Consider the following 15,300-nt stretch of genomic DNA (forward strand, 5'->3'; position numbering starts at 1 on the left):
TCCTTCAGGTCGAGGTACTCCTTGGGCACGTTTGACAGATTCACCGCCTCATCCTGAAACGAAACACAAGACACAGGAGAACAGGCAGACACAAGACAAGAGGCATAACAGTTCTCGCTCCACGCCGTGATTGAACTCTGGCCCCAATTGACCCTAGGGTTATGCCGGACCAGCCAGGGATGGCCAAGCACCACCGGAATGAGAGGTGAATCAGTCAATAGAAATTCAATTGTCTCCGTATGATTTCCAGATGTGATAAGTGTAACAGATATAGTGGAGTGAGTGATATCAGGAAGGGCTTGTCCATTGAGGGCACTGACAGAGACCTTGTGACGTAGGGAGACAGTGGGAATGTGGAGTTGAAGGGCAAGAGTTCGGTCTAAAAGGTTACCTTCAGCCCCCGAGTCCAGTATGGCCGAACAGTCATGTCTTCCAGATGCCCACTGCAGTCTTACCGGGAGGAGGGTGGTGGTTGAGGATTTGTTTAGTGATACTCCACCCGACAGTAACCTCAATTCTACCGCCGGGCTTGTGCTTTTACTGGGCAATCCACCAAAAAATGGCCAGATGCCCCACAGTACATGCACAGTCCTTTGGCTCTACGACGCTCTCTTTCCTCCCGGGAAAGCCGAGCTCTACCAACCTGCATGGGTTCGGTGTCAGATGAGTGACTGAACACACATCCAGAGTCAACAGGAGAGAATTCCGTAACAGGTGGTAATCGCTGAGGACAGGCTCGCTGGTCACGTTGCTGTAATCGTGAATCCACACGGAGGGCAAGATCAATCAATCCATCCAAGCTATTGGGTAACTCCAAGGCAAAAATCTCTCTCTGGATCCGGTCAGCCAACCCATGCAGGAACATGTCCCACTGCGCCTCCTCGTTCCATTTGCACTCCGCCGACAGGGTTCGGAACTCGATGGAAAAGTCCGAAACAGATCTTTCACCCTGACGGAGATCGGCCAGTCTGCGTGCCGCCTCACGCCCAACTGCAGCACGATCGAAGACTCTCTTCATCTCTTCAGACAGTGCTTGGAACGAGGAACAACAGGGATGGCGATTCTCCCACACCGCCGTTCCCCATAAAGCTGCCTTTCCGGACAGCAGAGTGAGTACCAATGCTACCTTGGACTCTTCAGTAGCAAAAGTCTGTGGCTGAAGTGAAAAAAACATAGAGCACTTAACTAAAAACGATCTGCAAAAATTTGGCTCACCATTATACACTTCCGGTGTCGGCAGCCGCGGCTCGCGCTGAGTCACGCTGATAGGAGAAGCGGGGGGAGCGGGAGGAGCGGGCGGTGGAGGTGGCGCAGTGGGCGTCCGCAGTTGTTGGAGTTGACTGGTGAGTTCGGACATCTGCACCACTAGCGCTTGCACGGCTCGTCCAGTCGCGAGCATTTGCTCGTCTTGGCGATCCATTCGTGCCATGTTGCTTTCAAGCAGTCCTTGAATATTTTGAGCTTCCGCTGAATCCATATATGGTCAGATCCTACTGTCACGGAAATCAAGAGATGGATTCAAGTGCGGTGAATGACAGTTTATTAGTGGATAAACAAGAGAGTGAGTCACTGATGGCGGTGGAGCTCGTGCAGCGCGAGGATGGAAAGCGGGTGCAGGAACGCAATGGGCAGTCAATCCAAGCGTAATCCTCCGAAGCAGGAACAATCCGGAAGACCGACAAACAGAACGACATCAGAACAGGAACTCAGGACAACGGTGAGGATCTGACAATGAGAGTGGTGTTAGCTGATCTTAAATAGCCCCAATAATGAGCCACAGCTGGGGCTGATCGGATCGCAATCATGAACTAGACACACCCAACACTCAGTACAATAACAAACAGACACACAAGATGAGACAATGAATCCATGAACCGTGACAAAGTGGGGTGAATGTGGTATTGAGGAGGGAGCTGAAGTTTATAGGATACCAGGTTTACCTGTTCCAGGATGGGAAAGGGGCCAACAAACCTGGGATTTAATTTCTCCTCTGGTCAGCCTGGTTCTTCTGCCTGCACCCTGCCCATTATAGATAATGGTGAGCTTCGTCCCAGACTCTCTCATTCTCCCAGAACCAGCTGTCAACCACCTCGACATCTGACGGTTCAGCGGACCATGGAAACAGAGGAGTCTGGAAACCGAGTACAGCCTAAGTTCTGGTGACCATGGCAGAAGGTATGGAGGAATAGCCCCACCTCCTGGATTTTCCTCTCCATCTGTCCATTTGGTTGGGGATGATACCCTGAGGAGAGGCTGATGGTCACACCTAGGAGAGAGAAGAAGGCTTTCCATACCCTGGATATGAACTGGAGTCAGCAGTCATATTGTTTTCAGGAAGTCCGTACAACCGGAATATTTAATTAAACAATAGTTCTGCTATTTCCAGAGCAATTGGGTAATAAACGGCAGAATTTAGAGAATTGATCAATGATTACCAGGACAAGGGAAAGAGTATACTTCGTGCATAAAAGCCCGGTCACTGACTAAACTGTGGTGTATGCTTATATAGTACTCTAGATGAATGTGCTAATGAGGTGCAGATGTGGTTAGTTAGAACTGGTGAGGGAGTTTGCTGTGATTGGGTGGTGGCAGAATCTAGCAGATCCGTGACAGTTATCCTACGGACTGATGCTGATACATGATGTAAAGTTATTATCATGTCCAATTATGTACAGCATCTGATGGTATAATATGTGTGTTATAACAGTTGTAGTATGTGAAAATAAATGATCAAAATGTGTCAAAAACAATGCCCATGTCCACCCTGTTATGAAAGGCTTAGTGGCAGGGTGGACAATGACAAGGTTGACATATTTGACTAAAGTTAACATTAAATGAGCTCATGGTGTAACTGCTGCTAGCAAAATTATTCACTGTTGAAGCTGACTGAACACTGTTTAAAAGTAATAATTTTAGGTTTTTATAATTAATATTTCACTATAACAGGGTGGACATGTTTAGCTAAACAACACTGAACGTCAAACATAATGAGGTAAATTGGTAAATATAAGTGTAGATTGTGTGTGCAGCAAATATTTTATCCTCCACTAAAGAAAGGCAAAATGTGGGAGGGGATGCCATATTATGACAGGGTGGACATCAACTTCAGGACAAAATGCTTAATTATTATGATGCAAACAGAATCTAAATTATCAAAATGTTTTATTAAATAACTTGTTGAGTGCAATAACATTCAAACATTTTTTTATGTAATTTATTTTCTCTTTACACTCACTGAAGTTTTACTGGTCAGAATACCTGTGTTGGTTTCACTGCTTCATAAAATGACAATACTGGCCATGTCATAAGAGCTTCCTTTAGTTTCCAAAATGCTGTGGTAGCTTCTGCCGTTGCTATCAAAAATCACGCTCAAAGTCTTGGGTTTTTGATGCCAGAAGATTAGACTTTATTACAAAGAGAATAAAGCAGAGAAGCTCTTTGCAGAGTGTTTTTCAGCTGTCTCTATACGTTTTTTATACATGTTCTATACATTTACTACAATTGTCATTATGTATAAAATTGACTCCCCGTAGAGAGAAGGGGCCCCAACACGTGTTATGGTAAAGAAAGAAATCCTTTTACAGATGCTCCCTATCCTGAGGCTCTGCACATTCAAGCCTCCAACACATTATAATGGGAGAATTTACTTGATATATAAATGGCTAGATTCACATTGATTACACTTCAAAAATCTTCTACTATGCTCCTGTGTCCATGCTGTTTCCGTTCATAAAAGTGGAATATATATTTTACAATGTAGTTAATCTTTCCTAACACTCCCTTAAGTTCCTGTAAATTCTTTGGGGCTTTGAGTTCAGTAGCCTTGACTTTCTCTGGGTCTGCTCAGACTCCAAGATATGCAGCTCACTTGTCATGGACACTCCATATACAGTGAAGTAATCCAAGTACACTTGGACTCCTTCCAGGGTATACAATAACATTTTCCACTAGAAGATGTTATGTGCAATGCTGATGCAAAAAGGAAGTTTTTTTAAAACAATACCTAGCAAATAGTGTATAGTGTAAAAGTTGTTAAATAGCTACTCTCAGGATGCAGCAGTATCTGATGAAAGCCACTTGCTGCATCCATTGATTTGAACACTTTTGTACCTGTTAGTTTTGCAAGAATTTTATCTGTTGTTGGCAGCATAAAACTCTCTTTTTTATTTTAATTTAGTCTTTTCAGATCTATACATTTATGAACCTGTCTATTGTCACATCCGCCCATTTCTATTTTAAATGCTACTGTTGTGTTTCTAAATGTCAGATTGGCAGTTCATGCCCATGCCTGCTTTTACCCATCTGTAGAACAAATCTATATTTATACTTTTTGATAAATTTATATTTCAGAAAATCAAAATATTCAGCTCCAGATTTTGGTTATGTCCAATATTCATTCTGTGTTTTCAGAGGTGGGGAGTGTACCCAAAAACAGTACTCAAGTAAAAGTAATAGTCTGAATAGTTAGAATAAAAATTTATAAATTTATGAATTTATAAATTTAAAAACTGTTTATATGTGCAGTGTCATTCAAAACATTTTTCATGTTTTTAATGAAAATCTGAAAAATCATCACTGAATTGGACAGGCTATAGGCTAACCTCGGACACATGACCATTACGGAACATCTGAACATAACAAAACAAATGCACATTGACAGATCTTCTGCAAAATATAAACTGAAAATATCAATAGCCTATTAGTCTAAGAAAAGGCATTCCTCTGAACAGGAACAGAACATTTAATACCCATCTATACCTCTGAAACTGCAGACAGCACAGGCAGTGTTCATCTGATAAAGATCTTCATAGCTGGCAAACAATGATCTTTGCAGATTCGCTTTCAAATGACTGTAGATTCAAAGACATGTCTTCAATGTTCTTGATGTTCTTAAACTCTCTGTTACAACATTGAGTGACAACACCAACTCAGTGCATGTGGCAGGGAACTTAATAAATTATTCCAATTCAGTGGTTTGCAGACTGGTTTGTGCAAGCCCTTGAACATAATTGGCTCAAAAGAATTAATCATTCGTGAATGGGCATCGCTCATTGCCCACAGAAAAGTAGACACACGCTTGGAATAAACTTAAGCTAAACTCTGGTCTAATCAGATTCAATGATCTATGCTAAACTGCAGCTAAAAGTGATACTCCCATAGCTGGAATTTGGCTAATTTGGCAACTTTAGGGGAGTTGAAAATGTTATATTTTTAAAATAGCGTGTTCCTTTAAATTTATTTATGTTTCAATACTTTTTCAGATTTGTTTATTATGCTTAAACAGTGTCAAATGGCTAAAAATTGTAAATGCCAACAGTTTATCGGCAGTTACCACTGGATGTTAATGTCTACAAAAGCACAAAATGCCAAATCATCCTTTTTTCAGCAGTGCAATCTGTTACCTGTTAACTAATGATAGGGGGCAGTGTTTGTCAGCAAAAACAAATGCCTCATGTACACTGACAGAGAGTGCGAGTAAGATTTAAATAAATAGGGGATAGGTTTTAGGGTGCACAAGGGAATAGAGCCACTTTGACAATCTGTCTGTCCGCTCTCTGAGGAAGACAGTTCTTCCAGAAGATTGTTGCACTAAAGGGTAGATGCATTACAATCCACATTACAGTCAGTGGTTGATCTGCTGAATGAGTAGTTTGTTTTTGTGTTTCTATTGGTAATGATTTGCTCTTGAGGTTCTAAGTTTTTGGTAAAATTATAAATTCTCCATTCATTATAAAGTTTTTATCTTAACTTTTTGGTCAATTTTAAAGTTTAAAGTCTTCTTAAATAATATTATTAATTTTTATAATTTATTTCCAATACATAAATATATTGAACTCCACACTTTTTATTGTGTATAAATGTTGATCCTTGGAATTTTTGCTTTTCATGAAAGGATTTCAGGTTATATAATACAGTGTATAATTAGTGGCCTTTTTTGTTTGGGTCACTGCCCCTCAAAATGTTTTGTGCAACTGAGTACATTTTCATTCAATTAAACATGTCTGTTCGTTAATACTCTCTCCATATCTCTATCACAATTTTATTACAAAAATTAGATCATCGTCATCTCTCAGTAGTGCCATGCTTTCAGCATATATCAATACAGTAAAAAACCCGACCCAAAACAATAGGATAAGCAAATGTTGTTGTTGCAGCATTTGATAATTCATGCTGTTACTGTACAAATAACATTCCTAGAACAGAGTACAAACACACCAGTTATTGCTAAACACACCAGAGCCTTAACAATCGCTGTTAAACATTTCATAAAAACGATTAATCAACAAAAGCAAAAAGATAAAGCAAAGCACGAGTAAGCAAACAAGTATGTGCTGAACTGATACATCAGCTCAAGGCACTCAGGCTTTAAGCATATTGGCAACTAAACAACATTCTTGCAGAAACATTGGTCAGATCACTGGAAACAAATGAAGTGCCATCTTCTTCATTATTTTTTGAATAAATGAGCGAACAAATAAGTAAATAAATAAATAAATACTTTTCCCGTCCCATTTTCAAGTCCATCACAGTGCAAAATCCGGTGAGAATGGGGTACTGTTAAGTGCAGATTACAAATAAACCATCACCTTACAATTTGTGAAGTCTTGTTCGGAAAACACAAGAATGATGCAGTTCTGATGCACTGTTGCTTTACTATCTAAAAGCAAAGAGACAGCTGTTCAGCTGCTGGCCCCTTCAAAAAAAAAATATGAATGACAAAATAAGCAAAGAACTGTGACCACTTGCAAAAAATAAATGAAGCCGCAAAAAAAATAATACTAAAAGTAACCTGGCTTAAAACTGTCACTTTGAGGTTTGCAAAACAACCAACACAAACTGTTTTATCAAGACAAAAAAAAATCTTAGTTTTGCCCAGAAATATTTAGGTATTCATAGAAACCCCAGGTTTACTCTTACAGTACCTTTAAATAGTTTTATCAAGATTTCTTCTTTTAAAAGAACGTCAAACTAAGGAAAAGACATACCAAAACTAAAAACATAAATCTGAGCTTGGCTATGGCCCTCACTTTGCAGTTCAGTTGAGCTGACGGCAGGGCTCAAAAGTCCATTTAGTGGCTCCACCGAACACATCGATATTACTTTCCAACCATGACAACACATTTCCAGCTTGTGCTCTGTTGTTGCAGGTTGCCAGGTTGTAGATTTCTCCAGCTGTTAATTTTCTATCCCATATATTAAAATTTGCCAGTTCACCTACAAAGGCTTGGGTTGCATCAAAACCTCCACCAAGTGTGTCCTGCATGAATTACAAAAAATAAAAACATCCAAATTTAATATCAGGTTTTTAGGAAGTAGGCAAACCAGTTAAGCTATAAATTTACTTTTGCCTGTCACTAAGGTCTGACATTTTTAACAAAGACTACACAAACCTAATTGTCATACTTCTGAGTCTTACCTGCTCCTGACCTAAAACCAGTACACCGCTGGGTTTTATCGGATGGTAGGGTGCCAGATTCTCTCCAGTTCCACGCAGAACACCATCCTGAAATGCCTCCCATACTCCATCACGAGTCGTCCAAGTGATACAGATGTGATGCCATTTACCATCGTTGATGATGAAAGGTAATTTTGCAACCTATAATGTTACATATTTTTTTACAAGTGCCAAAAGACTACATTTTATGAATGAACAGACCCTCATCATTTACTACTAAGCAAACTCACAGTTACACATTGGGAAATATCTACTGCTGCCACTTACAATTATTTAATGCCTAATTGCATTCTTATTTTTGACACTTTACCTTGTCGTTTATAAGAAGCTCCATTGGATTGTTCCCCCATTCTATGAGAACAAGCTCATTAGCTTGCCCAGGAACAGCATAGGAGAAGGGGGTTCCCACCCCAGGTGATGCGTTGGACTTTATCCACAAGCAGAAAGAGAAGGCATACATTTCTGGTAGACTTTTCTTCACTTTGGCATACATGTAATTTGTTCTTAAGGGAAATGTTATCTGAAACTTGTCAAGTGGCCTGCTACCTTTTGAACCTGTAGAGTAAAAAGTATGTACTGTTAGAGTTTAAAACACCCTCTCTATTCCTCTAAATGAAGTCTCTACATCGATTTCTCAAGGACTTCTAATAAACTCAAACGCTTCAATTGCTTGTGTATACTGATCTGATGCTTTATTTTTATTCAAGTGACCATAATTATTATTCTTGGACTTCTCATTGCACTAGAATAAATTACTTATGCTTACACCCCCTATTAAATGTTTTTTTTTTCTTTCAGGGAGCAAACCGACTACATATTTCTTTGTTTTCCGTTTTTATATGTAAAGTATATTATCTGTATTTGGATTAAAAAAAAAAGTGATTATACTAAAGAAGCAGAGAAATAACATAGCTTTGAATCTCTCGCATGCTTCGTTGGTTAAACAGGCTGGGGCTTTGAGCAGCAAACTTTACGCAGATATGCAGGCAAAACATACTTGCTTGAAGAAGGAAGTGGGCTCTAATTATACTGTCATTATTAGGTTACATCGCATTTGTGTTTTATGGGCTCAATATGCTAAGTAATGCAGCTCCCCCTCCCAAACCATCCTCTGCGACATTACACCGCGTAAACATTGGTGTTTTACTGAACTACCTTCAAGCTATGCTTCTCAAACACATCAGTACTAGCTGTTTATATTTATTATTTACATTACATAGAAGTAAAATGTCTTATTGAATGAAATCTCTGACCTTTCTCTAGGTCGTTAATTCTTTGATGTAAGGAGGTGAGCGTTGACTCCACTCGATTGCGCTGATCCGTGTCGTTCTTCTGCCCGGGTTTGCTCTCCTCCAGAGTATTGACTCTGGACAGCACCTGCTTCTCCATATCATCGATCTTATTTTGAAGCAGATCTTTAAGACTGCTTGCCTGGACAGAACCGTTGTTCCTGCTGTAATGCTACGGGAAAACAGGACAGGGGTGTTTAAGCGAATACTTTTAAAACGCACGCATGGTAAACTTATAAGAGACTAGATAAGCCAATTTCAGGATTAGCACAGCCTGCTGTGAACCAGTGACACATTGACTAAATCTGTCAAAGACCTTCAAACAAGTCGTTCGACCCCATTGAGATGCATATAAACAGATGTGTAATTTCAAGTAATTCTATCATGTGTTATGAGTTTGCGTCTGATGCATAGACTATTACTTATATGAATAGACTAGATGCAGTCACTCGTCCTAAACTGAAATGTCAAAATCATTAGCTCATAAATACCTCCAGGTTTTCCAATCTCTGTTTAAGCGTGGCTAAAGTCTGCCCGAGTTGGGCTAAAGTATCTGTCGGGCCACGGGACACGTCTCCCATTGTGTTTTTGCCCGGTTCTTTTCTCCGACCTCCAGCCACGGGCTCCAGAATACCCTGACTCTCACAGCGGCTCAACTTAGAAGTTAGTTCCCTGATCGTCTCCTTTTGGTTCATGATAGTTTCCTTCTGTTGTAAGACCGTCTCCCTTAACTGCATTACTGTGGTCTTCAGATCCTCCGCTGGTCCGGTGTTCTGCATAGTGGCTGCGCACAGGTCCATATCCTTGGGCACAGACGTGCAGATAAACTGTGTCTGTCCGAAATCTTGCGAAGATCCCTCCAGATATGTGAGAGAGAGCAGAAAAAGTATCCATGAAATTCTCTCCATTGCGGGTTGCCTTCTTTGCAGTGGTTTGATGTGCGAGTAACGTGTTGTTTCAGCACCACAGCGCTGTCCCCTGATCTATGCAGCGCGTGTGGGTTTATATAGAGCAGCAGAGGCACAGCGTAGATCCGCTGCAGCTAGTTCGTGCTCTCTAATCAAGTCAAGCGTATTTTTAAGGTGGAACTGAGAGATAATTGTATTGTCGTATTGTCCTTACAATGGTAATTACTGTGCAGTGTAAAGCTCAACAAACTAATCAGAAGTAGTTTTAGTTTTAGGTTAATGAATTCATTTCTTAATTTATTCATGTCATATGTTCTTGTCCAGTAGCCTGCAAATGAAGATAAGTTCTTTATTTAGATGTTCTAAAATGCATGTACTTTAAGCAATATCCTAAGAATGTGTCTAACCTTTCTTATGCCATTTTAGATTAAAAAGGTTTGAGTATGAGATATTGCTCTAACACATAGGCATATCTGGTTCCACCTTAAGACTGGATCTTGCTAGATTCTATTGGGTTGTTGGTGCCCCTTCGGAGTAAGGGTTGGGTTTTAGCTACAACCCGCGGATCTGATCTCTATCCCATTCAACATGCATGCATGGACAGAAATTCTTCCACAATCAAGGATTAATACTCAAGTCTCCAGTCCATTTCTCCGTTTTCCATTTAACCCTTGTGTCGTATTCATATTTTTGCTACAACATTGTGCGGCAAAGCAAGGGACAGTAACATGAAACACACAAAATACACTCGAACTCACACTCTTACAGACTCTCTCTTACAAAACACATATACACATACTAACACACATACATATACTAGCAGCCCCAGACAGAGTAAAGGTAAAAGTAAACAATAAAGTGTAACGAAAATGTAAAAACAGTCTCAAACACCATGCAAGGGTATACCAATAGATCACTTTCAGTCTTTTAGTTTAGGCTACTCAAGTGTTTAATCTTGACACGTCAAATCCCATTGGACATAATGCACCATGGAGTTTTAAATTGTCCTCCTTCTTCTCTCTTGTCTTGAAATGTCTTCTTTAAATAGCAACCCAACATGTCATGTAGACGAAAATATAGTAAACGTTCAAGTAAGGGGCAAATTACCTTTACATGTAGTTTAAATATTGGTTGATAATCTACCAATGAAACATGGATAATTTATTTAACAGGTATTGCATAACATCCTAAAGAACTGGAGTGCATCATATTAATTCAATATAAGAGGAGCAGGTGACGCTAATTAACATCTTGCAAATGCGCAAATGCAATGATCCTAATATGAGACATTGTTATAATCAACTTTCAAGTAAATTACTTTTTTAGCAACATAGCTTAATGTTTTGAGCGCTGTTAGCTAATTGCAATCAAAAACTGCTTACTGAGATTTCGCTGGAATATTCGTTACGTTATTTTGTCATAATGCCTTAACAATACATTTTATACAATTATTTTGAGTAATTTAATATCAAGTAATATCAGCATCAAGCAGTTACATAAGCTGTTGTTCTCCTATTTGGTCTCCTAATTTGATTTAATTTTTCATCCGGAATAGTGCAGTGAGCAGTAACCTGGCATGCAGTAGCATTAAGGGAAAATTGGCTCCTAAGTTCTTGATCATTTATTTAATCATTGATTGCTCACCTTCCAATCAGCACAGTTCCATGCTTAAGGCATAAAGGAGGCAGCAAAGCAAATACTTAATAGCCAAACTAGTCATTCTTGGAAATATATGACTTCAACAATACAAAAAGCATATGTACATGTGCCAGTTTACATAAGGTCATTTAATATTAGTTGGTAGACCTTACATACAAACAGAACAGTTATGATCTTTATCAGTAAGAAATAAATAAATAAAAACAAAATCTGAGCTTTGTGAAAGCAGCCACAGTAGTTTTATTGCAGAGACAGCGACCATTAGACCATTAGGTTGCAAAAAAATTATGTTCTTCTGCATCCTAAATATATAAAACTTTCCCCTGAGGAAGAGTTTGAATTTGCTCTATGGGCTTTGATTTGAGCTTATACAGTGTGAACTTGTGCTGGAGGTAGGGAGTATAGGGAAAGTATTACTGTTGAAATGACTTGTTATTTCAAAAACTGATCAAATTTGCAGATAGCAGATATTGGTCACAGTGTACTTGGAGAGAAAGGACTAGTCTCTGATTTCTCTATAATAATCATTATGTGTGCTACTTAATATTAGTCTATAAAAATAGAATGCTTTTTCCTAATGGCCAAAACAGACTACAATCATTCTATCTGTAGTATCCTCACCTTTTTCAGTCATTGCAATTTAAAATCTGATTAATTCAGTTACCCTCATAGTTTTTTTTTTTTTAATTAACCTTCAGTTGTTTAAAGGGTTACATCACCCCTAAATGAAAATGCTGTCAATAACCACTTACCCCCATGTTGTTCCAACTTTCATATGTCTTTCCGACATCTTTCATACTTTTCTGCATCTTGACTAATTGGTTAGCCTCTCAAGCCTCTCAGTTTTTATCAAAAATATCTTAAATTGTGTGCCAAAGCAGAACAAACTTAACTGATATAAATAATGGGTAACTGATTAACGTTTAATATATAAATATAGAAGTTACCGCTGACATCATAAAATATTTGCATGGCAAGGCTCACTTCAATTTGTTTTAGATCATTACAACATTCTGTATCTGTCAACTATGGTCAATAAAAATAATTTCACAGTATCAGGTACAACTTGAGCACAAAATATTTCAAATAAATAATCCAAACATATCATCACATAACAGATTCAACTCTGTCAACCTAACACTTCCAAGTTTGCTATGTCCAGTGTTTTTAAGAATGTGTATGTTATTTTATATGATTTGTGTATGTTTGGGAAATGCTAAATCTATTCAAATCACAGCAAGGTCTGGTTAAGGTTCTTATTAGGGTATGCTCCATTTTCTCACAGAATCCCTATCTGAACATTTCCATTTGATTTTACTTAACAGGTGAACATACCTTCACTTTAAATTGTTTCAAATCATATATGTGTGTGTGTGTGTGTGTGTGTGTGTGTGTGTGTGTGTGTGTGTGTGTGTGAGTGTGTGTGTGTGTGTGTGTGTGTGTGTGTGTTTTGCTAGAACTGAAAATAAAATGAGCAACAAGCGTAAAACAATACTTTAATTTTCTCTGGCAGTATGCTTTTGCAATTACTGTTTGTTCTGAGATCAAAACCTCATGGCACAAGGTTGTTGTGACTTAGAGATATGTTCAAACAGAGAGGCATGTGTGATGATTCATTATTAAGAGGAGAAAAAGGGAAAAGGATGAATCTGAAAATCTCATTTTAGTGTCTTCAGTATTGCAGGTGTCTATACATGGGATTATATAATATATATAAAATAGAGACACCTCCCTACTTTAAAGACCCTACTCTCTATAGATAGTCTTAATGTCAGTGATATGCATGCTAAGCAACCACTGTTAGAATAATTGCTTGTAATTTGTACTTTATTTTGATTTGTGGTTTTATTTTTTATTATTTATTTATTTATTGTAGCCTAGTCCACTGAAACTTGCAAAGCTGACCTCTGTGTCCTCTAAAATGACCAGAACAAGTGTATAATGTATGTGTGTGTGTGTGTGTGTGTGTGTGTTTCTGCTTAGCAGAGATCTTAATCTAAATCATGCAAATGGTCCATATGCAACTTCAAGAATAGAAACTTTTAACAGTGTAATAGTTGACTTAATACATTGAAAACTTTTGGCCTGTAATGAATGTCAAAATCAAGCTTGAACTTTTTAATCAGAAGCCTAGTTTTGAAGTTTTTTTAAATGGGTTATTGGATGCAAAATTCACTTTTACATGTTTGAACATAAAATGTGTGTTGGCAGTGTTTGTACTCATTCACACTATGATAATAAAAATCCACTTTGTGTGTGTTTTTAATTGCTATATCCTCTTTCTCAAATCAATCAAATTACCTTTCCTAGTAATGTGCTAGTTAGCATGTTCCATGGCTAAATGCTGCTAAAGTAAAGAGTTTCATAAGAACTGCTCATCACCCAATGGAAGACAGGGGTGTTTTATTTATTTAAACAAACTTGCAGTAAAATAACTATGTGCAGAGCTGATTTTAACATGGTAAAAAGTGTTTTTTTACAGTACTATTGAGATATTTTCTGTGAAGTATGTTATGGACTTTTCAGTAAGAACCGAAATAATCATATAAAATTGTGAAAAATGGGCATCCAATGACCCCTTTAATGTTGTTGTGATTACAAATGACAGTAAATGAAATAATTGCTTGTGGGCAGTTAATAATTAAAGTAGCTGAATCAAAATTGGGTTCCCAGTCTTTTTTCTTCAGCATGTATGCTCCCTAACAAGTGAATTGACATTTTATTTAATTTAATACGTAATTTCTGCTATTTAAATTTTTGCTTTGTCTCTGATTTTATTGAAGTAACTTTCAAAATTACAATTATTTTCTTTTCTTTTTTATTTTCTTTTTTTTTCTGCCATGCATAGTTAGTGAAAGGAACAAATGTTATATCTTATATGTCTTATTACACACACACACACACACACAAACAAAAATACAAATTTAATTTGCCTTTATATTGCAGAAAACATATAATGACAATAAAAATCGTTTACAAACGTTCATTGTTTTATTTGCCTTTAGTATCGTTTAGTATCTATAGTATCAATACAATGTACAATTTTCTTCTCAAAAGAACTTAAATTTGTGAATATAAATTTTAGCATGTAAAAAATAAGATTTATCTTGTCAACATGACAGATTTTCTCTGCTATTCTCCAAAATACCAAATAATGCATATTTCCAAAACAAAACAAAATGTCTACATTTAACACGGATAGTTAAAGAAAATCGACGAGCAGTGACGTGTTCGTTGATGTCCTAGCACCCGCCCCAAAATGCGCAGGGCATTCTGGGTCTAGCTCAAGATGGCGGCGCCCTTGCGCAAGTGTTGAGAAACAGTGTCGGCTATAAGGCTTGATTAAAACTAGCCACAGTTCCACACTATTGATCCATCATCAAAAACAACAGAAGGTGCACACAAAGAGACCGTTGGATTTAAGTATCAAGCGCCTGCCGTGGCTAACGCAGATTGTGTGTTTAAGGATGATGATGGGCCGCTGCGCCTGACCCAGAACCAAAAGGAGAGCCATCGCAGATCCCCCTGCAAACACCTCTTGATCCAGCGCCTGCAGATCCTCTACAGGCTGTGGACGCTGCCGTTTAAGCTGCTGACGGGAGTGATCTGTGTGATCGTCCGCGGACGCAGCGGATCTCCAGCTCAAGCTTTGGAAAACTCTGCTGATCAGAGGTGCGAGTACAATTCACATCACCCCCTCCTTTTTCTTTAACAGTTCACCACGGTGACAAAATATAATATTTGCTTTAGTAAAACTGTTGTCATTAGCCGCCTGTCTGACCACTAAAGAGAAGTGACATCGGTTCTAAACGCTTCTCTGTGTAAAATCCATTTTATGTATGATTATGGTCTTTAGGTTAAAATGGTGTTTTAATTGTAATATGCTTGGCTATTGAGTGAAACTGTAGATTTTTGCACTGCTTGTTTAGTTCTGTTGTACTTGCTTTTAATCTGACTTGTACACTGGCAACTTGTCATTTCTTAGTTT

General features: G+C 38.3%; 1 protein-coding gene across 1 annotated transcript; it reads right to left on the minus strand.

The window, feature by feature from the left end:
- Positions 1-6,005: 6,005 nt before the first annotated feature.
- On the minus strand, positions 6,006-9,739 carry LOC122346913 (neuronal pentraxin-1-like). The gene is made up of 5 exons (XM_043241799.1): positions 9,237-9,739; positions 8,710-8,917; positions 7,767-8,011; positions 7,418-7,597; positions 6,006-7,258 (listed from the first exon to the last, which is right to left on the minus strand). The coding sequence occupies exons 1-5, from the start codon at positions 9,651-9,653 to the stop codon at positions 7,037-7,039; spliced, it is 1,272 nt and encodes a 423-aa protein (XP_043097734.1). The 5' UTR covers positions 9,654-9,739; the 3' UTR covers positions 6,006-7,036.
- Positions 9,740-15,300: the final 5,561 nt, after the last annotated feature.

Source organism: Puntigrus tetrazona, chromosome 6, assembly GCF_018831695.1.
Source record: "Puntigrus tetrazona isolate hp1 chromosome 6, ASM1883169v1, whole genome shotgun sequence".
Classification (NCBI taxonomy): domain Eukaryota; kingdom Metazoa; phylum Chordata; class Actinopteri; order Cypriniformes; family Cyprinidae; genus Puntigrus; species Puntigrus tetrazona.